General features: G+C 41.6%; 1 protein-coding gene across 1 annotated transcript in view; it reads left to right on the forward strand.

Moving 5' to 3' along the window:
• FARSB (phenylalanyl-tRNA synthetase subunit beta) overlaps positions 1 to 15,558 on the forward strand; it is a 34,271-nt gene extending 18,713 nt beyond the window's left edge. Inside the window, exons 16-17 of the mRNA XM_027903197.1 lie at positions 2,598 to 2,750; positions 14,880 to 15,558. Of these exons, the coding sequence (XP_027758998.1) occupies positions 2,598 to 2,750; positions 14,880 to 15,031 (305 nt within the window). The 3' untranslated portion in view covers positions 15,032 to 15,558. The remainder of the gene's footprint in view (positions 1 to 2,597; positions 2,751 to 14,879) is intronic.
• The last annotated feature ends 6,014 nt before the right edge of the window (positions 15,559 to 21,572 follow it).

Below are 21,572 nucleotides of genomic sequence, written 5' to 3' on the forward strand. Positions count from 1 at the left end.
CTGGAAGTGTTAGTTATATGCAGAAAATAGTTTGGAAGGTGAAAAGACAGGTTTAAATGAGCAGGTGTCTCAGATCACCAGGTCATTTTTCTGAAGCATCTCTAATTTGGTAGTGAAACGGCACACAACACTGCTTTATCTTTCTCTGCACTCTTTTGGCTCACATATTCCTGAGCAGCTGCCCATCCTTTAGATTGTTTTTCGGCAGCATCCCCAGGAAGTGCTTTGAAGTCTCAGAAATATATACATATATATATATGTATTTATAATTTAGGTTGACATACTTGGCAGGCTCATTTGAAAAATAGCAGTGTTTCATGGCATGACACAAGAGATCTCTTAAGTGAGTTATAGAGAACTGAAGCATTCCTAACATCTGCCAGCTTTTGCCTGTAATTCCTAAAACTTTCTTTTTTCTTCCTATTGCCTGTAAAGAACTTCCTGTGTTATATTATGACTCTGTAAAGCAGTAAGTTTTATAACACAGCTTTTTTGAATACTTGAAAAAGCATCCTTTCCTTTATCAAATATTTCTTAAGTTGAAAACATAAGGCATAAAAAAACTGTTCTGTGTGTTTATTTCTGATGCTTTACTTAAGAATTCTGATCTGAAGACACCACTGACTATCTTAATCATAACGAAATTAAAATTCAGATAGTTGTCACAAAATCTGCTAGCATAATGACTCACAGGAAAAAAAAGGAAATCATTTTACTGAATGTCTAGCCCAAAGAGTATGCTGTCTTAGGGAAGCAGAAAATGGTTTTTTTCTATTCTGTTGTTCAATGCAACATGAAAATAAATTATTGACCATCCAATACTGCATAAATGATTGGTATCTTAGTAGAGCTGGGAAAAAGAGACACATGTTATGGGACTGAACAGCCTGTGTGCTCAGAGCCAAAATCAGATGCTGCATTTATTGATACTTTATCTGTAGTCTTTACTGCTCCGTGTTGCCATTTTAACTTCAGGACTGGATTCTCCAGCATTATTTAACACTGCACATTATTATAACGACAGGAAAAATATTCTGAGTGACAAAATACAGACTTACTGTCACAGTAAGTTCAGCTTTCAGGGACTGATTAGAGAAGTTGCAGCTGTGTTACCAAGTTGCTGCACTGGAAGCTTTGAATGACTTGGGGCTCAAAAAGGCTGAGCTTTCATCTTGTATGGAGGCTCTGCTCCTGTGTTTTCCTGTACTTTTTAACCTGTATTTCTAGTCATTTGGTAAATGTTTTCCTGTTTACTTTCTGAAAGATCTTTGTTATTAAATGTTTAGTTGGAGCAAATAAACAAGGTGTAAATTTCATTTAATCTCTAATTTCCTATGTAGTAGGAAACACTCATGAGTGCAGAAGTTTCTGCTGGTATTTAAGTTCACCCTGTGTCACGCAGGAAGATTGGCTGTGGGGAGTCAGACCAGAGCTTATTTAGCCCAGTGGCCTGGCTGACTATAACTCCAGCTAAAAGTGCTTTGCCAGGGGAGAAGCACGAGAGCAAGGACACAGAAATAATTCTTTCAGAGAGCTCCCTGTTGTCTGCCACGAGTAGCTCAGGGACTTCCCAACATAACACAGTTCTTTGTTTGCACTAAGAAGTAGTAGATTTATCTGCTGTGAACTTCATCTGCCTCCTCAGAGCTGTGTAAGCTGGCACCCACAAAATCCTGGTGCTGAGGAGTTTCACTCCTTCACTCTGTGCTGCCTGAAGAACCCACTCCTTTTCTTGTTTTTTGCTTTAAGCTTGGTTCCTCTTGATCTTAATGAAAATGCTGAATCCCCCTCAAAAGTAGGCCACAGTAGTCCTAAAGAGTGTGTAGTGCAATGAAGTAGGCTAGAGGTGCAAGTATAACAACACACAACCACATACTAATTTTGAAAGTTTAAAAAAAGAGAAACCTATTCTGCTGAAATCGATAAAGTAAGAAGGGATAGGGCAAGGTTTTGGCTTAAGGAATTGTCAAAAGTGGGAGATACTCGTGTCACTGTCTTGAGTTTGTGCAGTGTAGCACACTTTTCATAATCACTTGGTTTCAGGCATATCCAAGATGATCACAAAAAACATCGGTTGTGATTTAAAACCTTCTGTGAATTTAGATCTTTTCACAGATCACCACGCTAACGTTATTACTCATTTCAGGTTGTGGGCTGGGTTTTTTGTAGTGGTAGTTGCTCTGCAGCCGACTTCTATAAATATTTAGCTTTCCCTCCAGCATCACAGGTTTCTCCATGCTTACTGAGTACTTGCATTTTGGCTAGTCCATTTTAAATTTCTTTAACACTTAACTACATGCTCAGTACCTGTCACTGCATAGAAGATACCTCTGTGTAACAACCCTCTTTCCTGCCGAACAAACAGGGGTACTTTCAATCTTTATTTACATTTCTGACTCTGAGAGTCCAGTGGGTTAAAGAAATCCCATTATTTCCTCAGATTACATGCCCAGTGTGTCAGAGAAGCCATTTTACATATTTATTTCTCCTTTCAGCCACAAGTGCCTCACGGTGCAGCAGAAGAAAACGGAGGCAAAAGGCAAGGTTGAAAGTGTGATAAAGTTCCCAGATAACGTCATTGTTTCCCCCTTCTTCAGATGTAGGTGCAAGAAACTACAGACATTTATGTGCGATTTACTACAACAAGAGCCCTGGGTTCGAGATTATCCATGGTTTGCTGGACAGGATCATGCAGGTTCTGGAAGTACCACCAAGTGAAGAGAATGGCTACACAATCAAGGCAACTGAAGGTAAGGAAGACAGAACTAGAGTGTACAGCAGAGGTTCTTCTGGATCTCAAATATTCCTCTACAGTCTGAGGTGAATTTTTGGTTGTTCTCAGCAGTAGACACTAAAGATTAATATCATTATATGTGCTGTCATATTGAGTCACGATGAAATGATAGTGAAAAGGCATTAACTGCATTCACTGATTGTAAGATGGGATAGCTGTCTTCCTGTGAGCTATTCTGAGTAGTTTTATGTAGTTTGGGAGTTGACAGCCTTTTAAGGAGACTTATAGTAAAGCAAATGCCATGAGCTTCACGGACTGTTTATAACGAATTAATCTGCTGATGGCAAGGGTAGGTAGGAATTCACTGAACTGATGAATATGCCAGACACCCACTGTATTCTGCTTGGATAACAGAGGCTGGAAAAGACAACTTCTTATACCTTATCTTTTAGTTTATAGCTTTATCTATAGCTTTTTTTCATTCAGGTACGTTTTATGTATACACTCATGTGAAGGTATATGCCATATATATCTTTTATCTTTTAATCAGTCTTTGAGAACTGACCCTGCTGCTTAGACAGTTTTGTAACAGCCCTCTTCCTTCTCCATACAGGGTGAGCTGCACATGAATTAAAAATAACATCCTTAAGTGCAGAATCTCCTCTGTGTATGTGCCTGTGCTTGTAAGAGAGAAAGCAAGCAGGTTGACCTGATTACTTCATTGAGAGAGCATAGGTTGATGGAAGAGAGCAAGCACCAGCACTCATCTATTCTGCTGCCTAAAATAACAGCATAGAAAATACAAAATAGAAAAGCAAGACTGCGGGGATGACAACTATGATTCTTCTTACATGTCATGCACTGGTGTCCAGAGATGGGAGACACTGACTCAGCTTGCAGAAGTTCTGCACTTCCTGGAGCAGAGGCACAGGGTCCCTGACAGCCTGACCAGGCTCTCCTGCTCCCAGACCTTTAATGGAAAATGGTCAGATGTCTCCCTGTTCTGCAGCGCGCTGCCAAGATGCCATAAATGACACTTCAGCTAAGCAGTCTCCTGGCACTTCAGTGCACACTTGTGTCATACATACTGACACTTCTTCCCTCTCCTTTTTTAAAGAAAGTACTATTTTGCTCAGTATTATTTAGACAGACTCTCAAGGGGTTTAGTAGAACATTGTTGATAGGATTCCCAGGTTGACCAGAGGAATGTTTAGTACAGTTATATTTCTTATTCTAATCCTACCAAGCACAGAGTGGGTAATAGCAAAGCTTCGTATTTGGAAAGGGGGTGTGGTAGTTGGGAGTCAGAAGAGCCTCTGGGAACTGGTTACTCAGCTGTCATTAAAGTTAAATCAAACTGCTGTATGCCTATTCAAAAAACTCTTCTGTAGCTGCTTTTTGAACAGACATATCAGGAGTTTGCTTTAATACTGAAAAATATTTGCAAGTGTTTTATATTCTGTATTGTAACATTTCAGCTGGCTGCAAGAAACTGGAAAAAGATCTCAAAAATAATCCTAACACAGGGAAGAAGTTATTTCTAGATATTAGTGCTGCTCAGTATTCCTGATGCTGGGAGATTTGTAATGCTCATTCAAAATCCCTGCATTCCCATGACATTACTCCACAATGCATTTAGTGTAAAGGGTGGATTATGCCTTGTCATGTGCAATATATTACAAGCAGTTTGTGGCTTTTGGCTATAGCCAAAAAAAAAAAAAAGAAAAAAGAAAAAAAAAAGTGTCTGCTACTTTCTGTTTCATCAGTGATTCAGGAACTCTCCTGGGATGGCACAGAGATTCCTTGCAGTTCTCCTGACTTTGGAATTTAACCTTGGTAACAATGCAGATGGCTGATACTCCAATGCCATAGTAAATGCAGTGTCACTGCACCAACTTATCTTCAAAGACCTTCACTTCAGAGAGGGTTGGAAGTCAAAGTAGTTGGAGAATTTTGTTTGGGGCTTTTTGTTGTTGGTTTGTTGGTTATTTTTGGGTTTTATTAAAGTTGCTTCACAATCTGTCAGTTGAGCATGTGCCAGAGAGAAAATGTCAGCAGATGATGGAGTAAGGTCAATTGCTGAGTGAAAAAAAGATATCCTGTAACATCCTAAAGAGACTGCAGGATACTGAAATAATTCATGAGAACACTGCAAGTTACTTCAGAGGTTTTAAATCAGGACATTACACATGGCAGGGATTTTTAGATGAATCTCTACGGAGCCTGCTTTTTTATTGCCTGTGCCAAATTTAAAATTTATACAGTGAGAAATAGGTTTATCCTGTGACTGGTTTATCCTCTGATTTAGAGAGATTTAGAGGTACTTTCTTTGTATGTAATTTTAAATAAAACTTGAGCCTAGTAAGCAACAGAGTGTAAAAAGTAGGGTTTTAGTCCAGTTGTTTTTATTCCTTGTGTAAACGATTGAAATAGTTCCAGTGATTATTGAAAAACATTACAGAGAATAAAATATTGCTTTGAACGAACAACTGCGAGTAGATAGAGATGTACTGGGGACACGTTTGTCACTTTCCCAAATGCACTTTGAAAAATAAAATGCCTGTGCTGTAGTCCTGTTTGGTCCATATGTGCAAATCATGGTTATTTAAGCTCCTTCTGTTCCACCAACACCTAAGTGCCCTGTGATTTGACCTTAAGGTCAGAGCCTTTTTGCCTTCGTAGCAACACCTGTGAAAAAAAAGTGCAGATGCTAGAAAATATGGGTGAAATTGTGATGTTCCCCTGGCCTTTGCACTAGGGTTTGGTGTAATCTGAGCTAGGTGATAAATGGAGAAGAGCTGTTTAGAGCAGCCCTAAGGAAGAGGGGGTTTAGAGTGACTGAATTTCGAGAATTTCAACATGCGTTGGGCACTCAGTGCTTTTTAGTTTCTTAAAAGTTACGAATGAAACCTTTTGGGTTTTTTTCTTATTACAACTAAACATACAGCATGAAACTTTTTAAGTCAGAATTGTGAAATCCCGCCCATTGTTTTAAAATGCACAGAATTAATTTTTTGATATGTCAGTGAACCCTACTGGCCTAGAAAAGCATTTTGGTTTTTAGTCTTTGTTTTATGGAATAGGCATCCATAATCAAACATAGATTGAGAAAGAGTACCAGTCATTGCATCAAGCCTCAAATTTGCCTGTGCTCTGTAATAAAGAACTTTTGCATAAAACTTTTGAGATTTTAGCTAGTTCCGTACCATTAATAAAATGTAAAGCTCCGTGGGAATGTGTATGGTTAGGAGGTAAACAAATAAAACCAAACGTTTTAAAGTATAAAAATCTGGGTAGAAAAAGACGACAAATTTGGTCATGGATGACCATCTGAGGTGACTGTTTTCTTCCAGAAAGCAGGACAATGATCACAGGAGGTGATGTTAATCATGGGATTTGGGTCCATTGAAAAGTCTTACTTAGGCTAAGAAGAATAAAGAAGGGCTTAGTAAATACTGACAGCAGATTATATATCAGTCTTCAAAGGAGTGGTGTCAAGTCTAAGGTGTCATTATCCTCACTCCTAATGTAACATTTAGAATGACTGTCCCTTATTTCAGGAAGAAACCCCTCATTTTACAGTACCTTTGAAGGGTCTCCATACTTTGCAAATGGAATGTAACTGGGCACAAACTGTTTTAAAAGGGAAATTAATATCCCTTTTTTGTAAAAAAAAATAGAAGCAATTTGACAGGTTCACAAGAAGTGAAAAATCTATATATAAAGAAAAAAAGCTATATTTATGCATGGGTACCACTTCACTGTCTCCCCCTCTGCCTTCCATGATAAAACTGAAGTAGCATTCATTCATTCATGTGAGAACAAGCAACCCCTGAATAGTGTCAGCTTGTGACATGAGCTGCTTTTTTGTACATGATTGATTGTTATGGAACTCAGCTAACTCTCTTGGATTTATTAATATTTTTTTAACTAAATGTTCATGCCATTCATTCTTTTAGGGTAATCATCAGCTTAGCAAAGCTGGGAGGTCATCAGTCTCTTTGTGTTCAGCATAAACACGTGCATAATAAATGCATACTAACTCTTGTTTCATTCAGTAACTGACAATTGTCTTTAAAAAAAAAAAAAAAAGAAACTGCACACTCCCTTCTTTTTACTGCCCTTATTTAATTAAATGAAAGGTGTGGTAAAGTGTAGAAAATTTTAATTCCACAGTAAATCATAGTAATAGCTTCTCATTTGGTAAGGTTTAGCTGTGAAATTAGAGGTGTAATAGTTATCTCCATAACTAAGGACATCAATAAACATTTGCTTTTATAATAATAATTATACAATAAACAACTTTAAGAGAAGATTTAGACCGTGAACCTCAATTCACAAGACAAGAGGAGGGAAATCTGGGACTAATTCCAAGTTAGGTGAATAGAATTGAACCACGGCATCTATCTCTGGTGATCAGTTTAAGCTGGGAGACTGCAATCTGTACAGGTATTTAATGCCCATGTTGAACTTGGCATTCTTGATGCCTGGTTTATTTTAAGAAATCAGAGCTTGATGGCTTTTAATGGCAATTCTGGCCTTTCAGCTGCCTGTCTTGGCAGCCACTGCATTGGTCACAGATGTCAACAATTGTCTATTTACTCATAGATAACTAAAGGAAATGTGCCAATTTTGCTATGAAGCCTCCAGATATCATTTCTGACATACTAGGAGATGTCAGACAATTCTTAATCCATTTAACTAGCATTCAGAAATAGATCCTTAATAGGTGCTATTGCATCCTTGTAATTGTATTTATACTATTTCAGATTACAAGTTTGGTAGATGATCAGGTTTGTTTGGAAACATCTGTTCTCAACAAAAACATATCAGCTGGTAATTCAATGTATTCAAGTCCTCTTCGTTTCACATTTGCCAGTTCAAGATTTTCTTTTTTGGTTACCCAGCATCAATCCCCCAAAGTGGTATCAGTTAGAGGGAAAATGCATTATTTTAGCACAGCGTGGGATAATAAAAGGTTTGACGGGCTTAGACTTCTTTGTCTTTTAAACTTTCATCACCAAAATATGTTTGAGACCCTTTTTCCCCCCCACATATGGAATAAAATAAATTCAATTAGAGAACAAAGAAAGTATTTGTTTCTCAGACCCAGAGGATGATTTCAGAAGAGAAACTCCTTTGAACTGACTAATTCAGAAGCCTGTGTCCTGTAGTATAATCCCCCTGTAGTGAGAGAGGTGTGGGGGGGATAAATCTATAGTAAATCTATGCAAAAATACTGCAAGTAGAAGTGCCAAGTCAATTTGATAAGACACACAAGGTACCTTACACCTTCCTCTTTCTGCAGGCACTAATAGAGATTACAGTTGTGTCCTTCCCATTGCAATTTATTCTGACAGATTAGGGATGCTTTAAGAAGTACTAGCATTTGTCCTGACAGTTAAGACTTTTCATTTTCTGCTGTTTTTCTTTCAACTCCCTGAACCATCTAAATAAACTCTTCAGAGTTTAATTCTTCTTTTTCCACCCCAAAGGCAACTTTTTTAATCACACGTCATAACAAGTCTAACACATTAAAATCTTCCTTGCATCAAGAGTTTTAAATGTCTGGCAGAGCTTTACATTATATAATTATAGATTTAGGTAATTTCCATGTTTTCTGTCTGTTTCCTTACACTTTTAAATAGAAAATTACTTCTTAATCGTAAACTGTATTTTTAATGTTGCAAAGCCTTCTCTAGAAAAGAAGTGATTCATCCAAGCCAGTAGCAGAAATAGCAGCAATAGCACATCTCCTTTCCCAGTGAACAGGGGCAGTGATCTAAGCACTGAGGGTTAAAGTGTTTCATCCTTCAATTCCATTTTCACCTGCACAGCCTGCTATAGCTAGAGGCAAACTAAGTGTGCATATGCTTTCATTTTCACCACTACCATATTAATATTAATGCTAACAAATGTGAGGACGTCAATTTTATGCTTTATAGCAAAGCAGTTCTCCAGTCTGGCGTGATTTTTCAATTGTGATATTGGGGCAGAGAAGCAATGCTTCAGATTTAATCTTACCTTTTTTTTTTTTTTTTTTTTTTTTTTTTAAATGTCTGCAATTACATTTTAAACAGGAATTTGCAAGATATTGGCTCAAAGTTTTAGAGCACACAGAGTAAGTTCTAACCCCTACCATAAAGAATATGGTTTATTGTTTCCTAGTTTCTGACAGACTGTGATGTTTGCAAGGGTGAATTATTCCTTTAGATATCCAAAGAGAGATAAAAACCAGTCACGGAACAGAAAGAAATTAAGTTTTTTAATATTGAAAGCTTTGTGTTCTCTGACTCAAGTGAAATAGCAAAACTTCTTAAAGAAAAAACCAGAAAACAAACCACAAAGTGAGTTTAAGTAGGCATTAGGAATTCCCTAGTTTTATCAGTAAAATAGCTGTGACACAATACCAGCTCAGATTTGTGACTTTTAGAAAAAGCAAAGTGTAATATTTCTGATAAATCTGGACAAATCAGATAAAACAGGCCTAAAAGCAAAGATTAGTTGTGTAACGGTAACTCTGCAGTGCAACTAAACCCCAGGGTAGAACTGTTGTTTCTGACAACTGCCCCACAAATGCAAAGTTTTGGAGCTTCACACACAAACACTGATTTCTATAAAAACACATGGAATTTGATAGATTTCTTTCTAGGTTTCCTACTGTAGTTTTTCTGTGTGCAGTATTTAAACAACCTTGTGCTCCAGCACTGAATAAGAGAAATGTTGTTACCTGTATCAGTGACCCAGAATATCTGTGTTCCTTTAGCCTCAGCATCCACCCAAATTTTACTCTCCATTAGGAAAGGCAAGAACAGAGTGGTTTTACCCAGATCACCTTAAGTATCTGAGACTGCTGTAATCCTGAGGATAACACGGGCGAATAAAGAGGTTCTCCAAACCTATTGCATTCGTGAACCACTTCCTGACACCCAGCAACACCAAACACCCTCTGTTTCTAGAGCAATAATGAAAAATAAGCCAGGCTTGTAGGGTTGCAGTTTGATATAGAAGAGTTAATTTTTCTCACACCCGCCCCGAGATACAAATTAATAAAAACACAGCCACTGACTTAGTTGTAATACGAGAAGATGATTAATTGACTGACCACTGCAGATTTGTGGATGATTCTCCATGTTCCCTAGTCTCATTGTCTGCACAAGGACTCTTAATATTCAGCTCTATTTTTGGATATCCAGTGTACCAGTCCAGGTAAATAATTGACAGTCACTTTACCCTCTTCTGCTACGCCCTGTGCGAGGAGGCTTTTGAAAAAGGAGGATATCAGAATGAAAAATGCCCTTTAAACAAGGGCATATCCATTTCCATCATATATTTCTTCTGTCATTTTTGTCAAGTGTTAATTATTTTCTTGGGGGGGGGGGGGGGGGGGGAAATTAAGGCACGTACCTGAAATTTGATTGTACTAATTTGGATTTCCTGATGTGTCATTAACAGTTAGGTGTGCTCTGGGGGGGGGCAGTTGTTGTGGCACAGCTTTAGTTAGGATTTACAAACCAAAAGACTACAGTTAATAAATATCCCATTGTTCCCAAAGTATGGTTTTCCTGGGCATGAGAATATAAGGGGGAAGAACTGCTGGCAATGTGCAACTTAAAAGAACAACTGGTCTCGATGGGTTCCAAAAGTTATGCAAGATTTGAAATGTCTGATTTTAAAAAATTAGCTGAAGGTGAATTATCCCACAAAGAGAGATGATTTTGAGGTTGCTGTTGTTTTGCAGAAGGTTCTGGGAGCTTGGCTGCACCGTGTAGATGGGCAAAAAAAGGTCCTTTTAAAACACTGCCTGGTCTGATCGTGTCCTCTGACTCTGCATTTGATTTGTATTATCTGCCAAAAGAAAGAATTTGCCAAAAGTGTGAAGAACCTGATCCTAAAACCAGCATCTAACCTCACAAAACTAAATTCCATCCAGTGCAGCAGAGACAAAATACTTTGCCAGGTGAGTCAGGATGAGGTAGTGAAAGGGCAGCTGGACTGACTAAAGGGGAGGAGAATTAAGATGAAAGACTACTGAGGCCAGATGAGCTCTGCTCTGTTACCTTCTTAATCTTCAGCTTCCAGTGTTCCTTCAAATTACAGGAACAAACAATTGGGTTTGAAGGCTTAGTGCAACTGTAGGCCTACACTACTACTTTAATCTATTTCTTCTTGAAAGGAAGGGAGAGTAAGGTAGAGAAAAGAAACTGTGCAAGGTGTTTGACAACAGAGAGTGCAGGGAACTCAGGGCTCTTTGAGGGTCAATTAGCCAGAAAATGTGCTAAAGACTACATGCTCTGTTGGATTATTGGCCAAAGAATTACCCCAGAGCAATCAAAGTGGCCCTGTTGCCTGAATACAGAAAGGCAATTACGGATTTTGAGGACATGCTACAGAAGCTTTAATTAAAGGTATTATTTCTACATCACTGAACATTGGAAATTAAATTCTTACTTGCAGCCATGAGAAGTAGCTTTTGTCTTCTGCTGGCGTGTAGTATGTCAGCATAAGACACGGCTGGCTTTGGCATCTCTTCTTTAGGAACACATATTGTGTTTCACCCCACCCCTTCTCCCAACTACCAATTATAGACCTGACATATTAAGAGGTGGATTTCCAGTGCCAGACCTTCAGGCTTCCTCTGGCATTGTCTGGGTCTCAATCAGCAAGGACAATACAACCTGACCAGATTTCAAGGTGAAGTTTATGAAGTACAATTTCCGTGCACAGCAGAAAGGATTTACGTATCAGGAATGATAAAATCTGTTACCCTTAAAAACAGAAGGTATAATAAACCGCAATTTTTAAGGTAATTTTGACTCTCCACAACCAGCCAGCCAGACCTACAAGAGCAGCCTTTCAGTATAACTGCACCAGCAGCAAACACAGTGCCTTCCTTGCACACCCACCAAGAGTGGAGCCTCCAGGTGAGCTTTACTGACTGCCTGACTGGGGAAAGCTTTCTTCAGGAAGACCAGTCTACCTCAGGAGTTGAAGCCACATAACACTGTCTAGCACAAAACACAAGCTTTGCTAGAAATCTAAACCACCACTGCTATTTACTTGATAACACAAGAAACACACAGATTAGTAGGAAAAAAAAAAAAAAAGTAGTCCTTACCTTTGTTTCCTGGTCATTTTGGTGAGCCCTCAGGTGTGCTGCCCTGCTCCATTGGTTGCTCAAGCCCTCCTGCAACCTGTCCTCAGCTCAGCAAGGTTCCTCCAGCTCAGGTCTCCTTTTGTATTAGTGGTTGGTCCCTCGGTCAAAGCCCTCCCTCCAGCTGCAAAATGCTTGTTTCTTTTGCCCCCCCTGCTTTTTGCTCTGGTTTTTCATGTTTCTTCTGAGATTTTTTTTTTTCCCCTTCTTTATGTTCTTCCGTTTCACTGTCTGAATTTTTTTAATCTGAAATTTACATTTGCTCCAAATTCTGGTGCCCTGGCAACCAATATTACCCAGTCCGGTGCATGAGACAACCTCCTTCCCTTACCACCTGTGTGGTCAAAGGAAGAGTCCCTAAGATGAGGAAGGCTTTAGATTCCCCCATGTGGGATGCAGTCTGGAGGCCCTTTTGGCAGGCAGGAATATACTTTGAAGCATTCTGTAGTGCAGCCAATTATCATAATAATAGTTCCATTATTAACCAGAGTTCATAAACTCTCTGTAAACCTGTTCCTCAGCTCATGTTTCTTTGGTGCAAGAGCCAAGTGCTAGCTGGACAGATGGGGGCTCTAAAGCTTTTTTAACAGGTTCTTTCATTTTTATTTGCTCACTGTCTGATCTTTTTCCAGTCACAGAATTATGCCCTGCAACTGCCATGTCTTCACTTCATGCCATAATCACTAAGCCATTTCATAGTTTTTGATATAGTGGCATGAATTGCTTTCAGGTTTCAGAATTTATCACAAATGCGTGTTATTTAGTTAAATGCAAGGAAACTTCTCCTGAAGGTAACCTTCTAGGGAAGGTCAGTAGTGGTGGATGTGAGGGTTGGATAAGGCTCCAAGTCCCCCTACCACTTGTTCAGCTTCTGCCTGACTTCTGACTGGGAGACCAACAACTGGTGATGCCTGGATAGCAGAGCATTTCTTGTGCCTGAAAACATAACATTGTTTCACACAATGGGAAGTGGCACAGATCTGGGAAATTGCCCCTGACAAATTGACTGAGTGCATGATTATTTTAGACCCCATCAGATGTCTACAAGTTTAAAAACACTTAAGTCTCATGATATAGTTGGGTCTAGATGTGCAAGAAGATAAAATAACTTTCCCAAGACTACAGACAAGGCAGCTCAGAAGAACAGACAAGTCAGACCCAGAGCTTTTTAACTGACCATGTTGTCAGAGCTTTTTTTTCCTATAAATTTATAGTGGGGTACCATGCCAACATTAACTTCTGCTTGGTTCTTGCTCTTGTGCCAGTTTAATCTTACAGTCCAATTTCTAAAAAAAATGTCTCTGTGTGCTGCTCACATCTTTGGGACAATACCAGCTTTATTCACAAATAGGAAAGCCTTTACCACTGACTAAAAGGGGACTTTATTTTTAGGTTATGTTTTCACCCACAATCTGCTGAGTGATCTGTATGTGTGGCATTTGTCTCTTTTCTATATTTGTTTCATCAAGTTTTATTTTAACACTTGTTTTGAGTAGTGCAGTTTGGCAGTTCAAGTGTCTGTCTGGCTGGAGTCACATGCCGGTAACATCCAGGGTGAGATGGTTTCACTGTTGTATGCCCAGTGTAAGTGGTTGGTATATGCTTGTAGCTAAGCCTGGAACTGGGTCATTTAAAAGATGAATATTTTTTAAAACAGCCTTTAAATAACGTTATTGTGGTCATTTACCACTGCCGCCAGATTTCATAAAGTAGCCAAAACCGAAGTAGATATTTAAGTTAATTTGCACTTGCAGCAGCTTGGGCGAGAAAAAGACCTAATTGCTCTTCTTGTAGCTGCAGGTTACAACTACAAACCTCACAGGAGATATTTCTTAAATGAATTATTTCCACTGGAGAGCCAACAGAAAATGCATCTCTAGACTTGACCGCTGGTGATCAGAGTGTCATGAAAATGTTCCCGAGGTTTGAGGTTCATTTGGACCTTTATTGCCTTTTAATTAGCTCCTTGATCACACAGTGAAGTGTCTGGGGCAGCAGTACTGAGAACATGGTGGAGGCAGCTTTCTGAGGAGGATGTGTAGGATGCAGTGGCCTTGTTTTCATCCTCCCCCCTTTCCTCCTTTGAGATCACAGCATCAGCTGCAGCACTGCTCACTGGATATCCCACACCCTGTGCCTCGCTTCCACACGCTTGTTTTGAAAGAGGTCGTTTCAGAAGGAGCAACTTGCTGGTTTGGTTTGGGTTTGTCCTTTGAAGGGCTATCAGGTAAAAGTGCCACTCAACTCAGACTGAAAATGCAAGTATAGCTGCTCTAGACAGGCTTGAACGTGTTGCTGGCATAGCCACCACACACAGGGAAGTTCCCACGTAGGAAGGCTTTCCATGAAAACGTCTGCACAGCTCCTCCGAGTTCTTCATGGCAAGTTCAAGTACTATTTTTTTTAAACTTTTAAAAAACATTTTAAACCTGGGACTTGGTTTGAGGTAAGAGGAAGATGATCTTCGACTTCCTCTGAGTTGTTCATTGTTTCACAGTTTTACAGTGTATAGGAAACTGCCTAAAAGCTTTTCTCCAGATGAGGAATGTAGGTTGTTTCCAATTATGTGACATATAATCAAGGGTGACATGCCTACTTACCCTTTAGATGACAGCAAGCTTTATTTCCTTAAACAGACTAAGGTGGGAAACGTTCAGGTTAAATAGCCTAAAGGCTGCAAAAGTTCCTTATTTCAGTAGCCCTCTGACTCGACTTAACTGTGCTAATTTCTATTGCAGGAGCAACTTAGTCAAAACAACTGGAGTGTGAAAAATGCCCACGCTTTGGGCTTCACATTTTATTTTTAACTCAGTGTTTTCTCATTCTCTATCCATCATGACAACTGTTAATGCAAGAAAGTGAGAGCCCCCCCCCTCTTAGCATCTCAGCACAGAAAACAGTTTAATACTGAGAGCTTTGTTCTGCACGTTAAATGCCTATTGACTTCTCTGGCCCAAAGAAACATTGATTTTTCTCTCACTTTCTTTACAGGCTCTGCTTTCTTTCCTGGTCGCTGTGCTGAGGTCTTTGCCAAAGGTCAAAGCATTGGGAAACTTGGAGTTCTACACCCTGATGTTATCACCAAGTTTGAGCTCACCATGCCATGCTCTGCCCTGGAGATCAATATTGAGCCCTTCGTGTGAAGACATGACTTTTATCCTCTGACAGCCGTCCACTGTCACATGCAGCACCCTCTGCTCTTTTGTCTCCCTCCTGGGGGACATTGGCTTGTGCTTTTATGTTCCAATAAACTAGAAAAACAGACCCCATCTCCCTGAGTAAATGTGTTCCTTACAGTCAATCTGGCTGGCTTCTGCAAGGAAAGAATGTGGCATCTCGGGCTAGGCTGTGCCATCAATGTTTTTTAAGGGCAGGGGGGAAGAAACAAGTTGGGTCAAAGCCCAGTGTTTTACAAGGGAAATGTAATGGCAGAGCACATGATTAGTTTTCAAAATCAGAAATGTTCCACAGACACAGCTTCATACTGTAACTGATTATGGCTGCATAACAGGAATCTCATTCTTTCCTTATTGCATGAAATAAGATAATTGATTAGAGCAAATGTTGAGTGAATGTGAGCAGAACTAAGGAGTTGAGCTTTTATTCTGTACGGTTGTCATGTGCTCATCAATGGCTGGGGGAGGAAAATAAACTTGTTTCATGAAAACCAGAGCTATTTTGTAAGCAAGATGTGTGTAATATCTGCTCCCCCACTCCAGACATAACTGTTGATCCTTTATCATTCTAAATTCAGAAAGGAGAGGGGGTGGAGTGAAATTTTTTCGTGGTTGATGTAAGCCTAGCGGTTTTTTGAAGCTCCAAACCAAACTGGGGAAGCGCATTTAAGAGCATATGCCAGCGGTCTTCTGCATGAGGAGCAGAGCACTATCAAAGCCTTTGTCCTTCTGGGGCTGGCATGTTTGCCTGCAGAAGTCAGCGTGGGCCCTCTGCACTAACAGCCCCGCCGGTGGCTTTCTGGACCCCAGCTGCGCAGGGACCACGCAGCTTTGGGATAGGATTACTCCTCTTGAAGTTTTGCCCCTGCCAAGACATGGGAACCTCTCTCATGGGGTCAGGCTTTTCCTTCTAGGTGGCTTTCTGGCAGCAGTTGTGCCACAGCCTGGCGCATTGTGCCTCGGCTCTCTGGGAAAACTGAGAAGCTCCATCCAGGAGGGCGATGCCCGATCCTGCCTTTCTGTGGGAATGTCACCAAGTGGGTGGTCAGCTCAGTATGTCGAAGCAGCTCTTTACTGGCTGGCTGGTGGAGTTGGCTGTCCCTCCTGTGCAATATTATAACCATTGCTAATGTTGTGGGCTGACAACAGCAAGTATTTTATGTTAGGTCTGTCCGCTGTGGGTCATTTCTGTTGCGAGAGCCAGATAGCCCCTGATCCCAGGAGGGGACTGTCCAAGAGTGGGAGATGCTGGAGGAGGGTGTTACAATGACTGCCTCACTGAGCAGAGGGATGTGCAATGCTGAGGGTGAGGTAAGCTCACAGTTTTACGAGCCGCATATCTACACAGACCCACATCACTGGACTCACGAGGGCTTTTCAATGGCAGCCCTGCCAGTAATCTTAACAGGTGGGAGGGCAACAGGCAAGGCTTTTTGGTGCAAGTGTTAATCCAGTATGAAAAATGCACTACAGTTACCCATCTGGAAACCCTACGGTTCCCCTCAGATGGAAGTGTAGATTTTAATTATCTCTGCATGACAGACGTGAAATGAGAATATAGCTATTGCCATACGTTGCACGACTGACTCCAGTGCCCACGGAGAGTGAGAAAACTGCAGCTCACATTTAAAATCTCCCGAGGGATTAGCCAGCTTGCCGTTTGCAGGATATATCTCTCTCTCTCCGTGGTGCCTACACAACTGTAACCAAGCAAGCTCGCAGTGTGGGAAGCAATCTGTAACGCAGATGGTAAGTATTAACCCCCCCCCGTTTATTGGTGTGTCATGCACGGGGATTAGGACGACAATAAGGCAGATTTGCATTGCAGCAGAGCGCAGGCATATTTGCGTGCACTAAATATATTTCTCTACACGAGATTTTCTGACTCTTTGGGTGTCCCAATTCTGCCGTGAATTTACTGTCCTTTGAGTTTAAAGACCAGATTAGGCTGGGGCTAAGGGCTTGAGCTGCAGTGGCATGTGTTGCGAGGCTTTCAGGGACCGCTTCTCTTTCATACCATTTGCCCATGCGTTGGCAGCTAAATGCACCACAAACGGGACACTAACTCTGTCCCAGGTAAGTACCATTACTTGCTGAAAGTGGAGGATGAGAATCAAGATAAAGGTTAAAAAAAACATTTGGAGCCCCTGCCCTCCCCCCCAAGATAACTGTGGTGCCGGTAGCCTTGCAGGGGCTGCTGTAGCAATGAAATTCAAGCTTTTCTGTAGTGCTGCGCTCAGGATTAACCGTGATTCCTGATGAGTGGGGCACTTCATGTAAGTCTGGCGTATTTATTGCAAGGCTTTGTCTTTCATAGCTCCAAACCAATTAACTGGTATTTACAGCCTGCTCTTAGCTGTATGCAGAACTCGAGGTAGCTATCACCCAGCTTCATGCAAGAGCGAGCCACTGTGAGCGTTGAAATTTTGCTTTTACCCTTTCTTGTAGCCGTGGTCTCTGTCAAAGGAAGTATCTGCCGCTCATGGTGGCTTCTGTGCAACTTTTTGTCATCTTTTGAACTTGGATTTTTGTTTTTTTAAAGAAGAGCTGGAAGTGGGATTTTTCACTACTGGTCCCCAATTACGGATTGCTTTTGGCCTGCTCCTGCTGCCTGTGTGCACTGGGTCATCTCTGGGGATCAGAACATGAGCACAAAAAGCTGGACAGCTGGTGACAGAGAGGTCGAAGCTGGTTCAGGGTGCTATCTAGGTGACTGCTGAGTTCCATTCTGCTGGACACGAGCACCTCTGGGTTTGTCCTTGCTGTGCTTCGGAGCTGGGAAGCTGATTTCCCAAAGGAGCTGAGCCCTGAGACAGCCCAGCTGCAGCTCCCAGCACAGGCCCCTGCGCTCACAGGTCACCCTCGCTATTGCACAAGAGTGTTTATGTAAAGGTGACACTCGGGACCGTTTCCATCTCCGTGCTGGCACCGTGCTCGCTTGCAATTCAAATCGTTCTCAGTTTGGCAGGTGAGTATGGAATAGGCTGAGCAAAAGCACCGGGCGCTGCCAGGAGGCTGCTGGGGGGTCACGGCCTCTCACACACAACACCTCTGACCGCCCAGCGACCTCGAAACCGAGCCTGGTGCCAGGGCAGCGGGGTGAGCAGGGCAGCAGAGGGACAGTGGGCAGGCTGGCCATCACTGCCAGCCCCAGCAGATGACAGGGGAACCGATGTGCTCCGGCAGGAGCTGGAGCTGGAGCTGGAGCTGGAGCTGGAGCTGGCTGGCAGCGAGCAAGGGCCTTGCTTTACACAGGTTTTAGCAAATGTGCAAGATCCCACACACTACCGAGCTGCACTTCCACCCTGTTCAGAGAGGTACTCGCATTTCCTAACTTAGACTTGTAGCACAGATTAGAAGGGTCAAAACTGAAACTCAGGCCGCTGTATTCTAGCCCTTAAATTACGTTACCTGTTTCCAGAAAAGCAAGGTGCCAGCTTGCTGGTGATTTTGCATAGAAATTTGGATGGATTAGGAGGCTGGGGTCATGACCAAGTTTTACTGCTTAAAAATCAAAGCAGGAAAATTCAGTGCTTGCTGCTTTGGGTTTTAATCCCTGCCGAAACGTGCGATGCCATTTGGCTGCTGGCAGAGTAGCTGGTTCTGCACACAGAGATGCTCGATGACAGGGCTACAGGGGGAAGGCTGTGTTGGCACCGCCCAGAAAGTGATTTGCAAAGTGAGCACTTCAGCAGGCAGCCTAAGGCAGGACAGAGTGGACTAAGCTAAGGGGGAGGTGCCTGCTACATCCCTCTTGACAGAATAATGAAGGAAATTTAGAAACAGATTGCCTTGCCCCACCCCTCCAGCTGTAGGCAGCCACAGGATGGAGACCTGTAGCACTGGACCAGGACAGACAGAAGCCAACGGCCCAGGCTCCAAGGCTGATGCTCTGGAAGTTACCTCCTACCCCATTCACATCAAACACAGTGTTTTATTCTAAAATCTGAGCACGCCTACTCAAGAGGATTCAGCTGGTGACTTCAGATTGCTGAGAACAGAACATGACCAGCAAACCCACCACGAAACTCGCTTTCTACCACCACAGTGGAAATGCAGAGGCGCCCACACTGCAGGGATGAAGGGGTGGGGAGCATTTCCACAGACAGCAAAGACACACACGAGTTTTCTGCAAGGACCTGGTTCTTCAGATTAATGAAATACAGAAAGGGTGAAGTCTCTTACCTTGGTAGAGGACTTGCCTCTCCGAGCCTGGCCCTGTGGGAACAGCTGTGGTCCCATGAGCATCCCACAAGCACAGAGCCCAGCTGAAAGCTCTGCCTGACCCAGGGATGTTCAGTTAAGCATTTCTTCAACACAAGAACATGCATCAAACACTCAAATAGCACTTGGCATTCATTTGACTGTTTCCTCCCTTGCACTTCCCCTGCATCCAGGATGGGACTGAATACTTGCATCACAAAGACGCAGCCACAGTGGGTGGAAATGGCAAATATCAAACAGGAGCAAGTTTAACTGGGTCACCTTTCAAAACTCCAGCAAAAAAAACCCAACCCTTAAACAAATTAAATAAAACAAATTCAAAACATACAGAAAATCAACTGAGATAAGAACAGCTGAACAAAGCTGAAAACAAGAAACATGCAGACAGGTCCTAGACAGGCTCTGAATAGCTGACACCAGCTTAGCCACCACAGCTGGCTGCTACCAGACACTGCAAAACAAAGCTCAAGGTTTATGCTGTGCAATCACAGCTACACATCTTCACCACACTGAGTAGTCTCATGGATACTTTAAGGGTTTATACTGAAAACATCCATTTTAACTGGAAAGGATGCTTGGGCAAGAGGCAAACCCCTGCCCTTCTTAACGCTGTGCCCCCCATTTTTAACCCTGCCCTGACCACTGTCACTGCTTTTCTACCATGCCCAGCTAAAGCTCTTGTAGGCCTACTAGTCTTATCTGAAGAGCACTCTGTACAACGGCTTTGGTGCCATTAAATGGTAGTTTGCTGCCAGCTGCTCAAGGAAGGCAGTGAAAACTCTGTTTGAGAATCAGACAGCAGAAAAGGCATCACAACACAACAGAGGCAGGAGTGGATAGCAGCAAAAGGCTTCAGGAACACAGGTGCACGAAGAAAGGCTCAGGACTCAGTTTGGGAGTCTTCCCCATCAGCCGCAGCACTTGCATGAATTCTCTGGTTTTCCAGTATATGGTAATTAGAAATGAAGAGATTATCTGGCTGCCTCTGTGGTGCTCATATTGCCAAGAAATCCTCACACTGCAAGAGAAATTCTTGCTAACGTGATCAAGATGTGCATACTTTCAGTGCAATAAACAGAACCAAGTTCTGTCTCGGTCAGAGAAATGTTTTATAGGCTAGTCCTCGATTTCTCTTCAACTAACAGTTTTAGAAAAAATAATTAATTAAAAAGCAGATGAACAAAATATCCCTAATTATACTCTTCAGCAGAAAATGACATCTCAATTTTTTTAAGGATTAAGGCAGAAAATTATAGATTCTTCTATGAAGAAAACTGAGGTTTTTCAGTATTTTTTTTCAGAGTTTTTTTTTGTGAAAGTGATATTCTCTCTTTATGCACCAATGCACCAATTTCCTTCCCTTCCTCAGATGTTCTAGATGTCAAAGCCCACCAGCACTTGAGCTGAAGTTCGCCAAAGGCGCTTCACACCCACTTTGTCAAATATTCAGGACTGAGAAAGAAAAGCATTTATAATCCACAGCATGAGACTTCATATCCAGACAAGATATCATCTGTCAGTTGCACAGACCTGACTACCTTTCAAAAAAAAAAAAAAAACCCAAAACTAATCTTTCCAAGGCTGCAAAAGGTAAGTAATTTTATGCAGAGATAAAGGTTCTGTAAGGTAAAGTAATTTGTCTAACATTACACGCTGGGTAGAGACCACAGCAGACCACTCAGGAAAACCAGTTCTCTTGGCATGTCTGGCAGTACAGATTGTGCTTCCCAGGGAATGCTTGGAGAAGAGAAGCATCTTACCTTTTTAAAACAAAACAATCCCCTGAACATCTTTCCCTGGCCCAGACTTATTTCTGTTCACACTTTGCTGCTGACAAGATGCAAACATTTGAAAACAAAATAAAAAGGAAGACCTTTCTTGTAGAAAATTCCAAACTTAAAGCTCTGACATAGAAAACTAATCTACTAATCTGTACTGCTGTTTTCCTTCACAGTTCTCACTTTCACATCCCCATTTTTTTCCCACAATTTTTGTACACCCCCATTTTTTCCCCCCGACTTCTTGGACATCCCCATTTTTTTTCCCACGATTTTTTGTACACCCTCATTTTTTTCCCACCATTTTTTCTACACCCCCATTTTTTTCCGACCATTTTTTGTACACCCCTATTTTTTTACCCGGATTTTTTATACACCACTATTTTTTTTCCCCAATTTTTTGTTCCCCCCCATTTCCCCCCCCCCATTTTTTGTACACCCTCATTTTTTCTCCCAATTTTTTGTACACCACTACTTCTCCCCCCCATTTTTTCCACCCCTATTTT

This window comes from Empidonax traillii, unplaced genomic scaffold, assembly GCF_003031625.1.
Source record: "Empidonax traillii isolate 1590-97213 ecotype Southwest subspecies unplaced genomic scaffold, ASM303162v1 scaffold943:size483155, whole genome shotgun sequence".
Classification (NCBI taxonomy): Eukaryota; Metazoa; Chordata; class Aves; order Passeriformes; family Tyrannidae; genus Empidonax; species Empidonax traillii.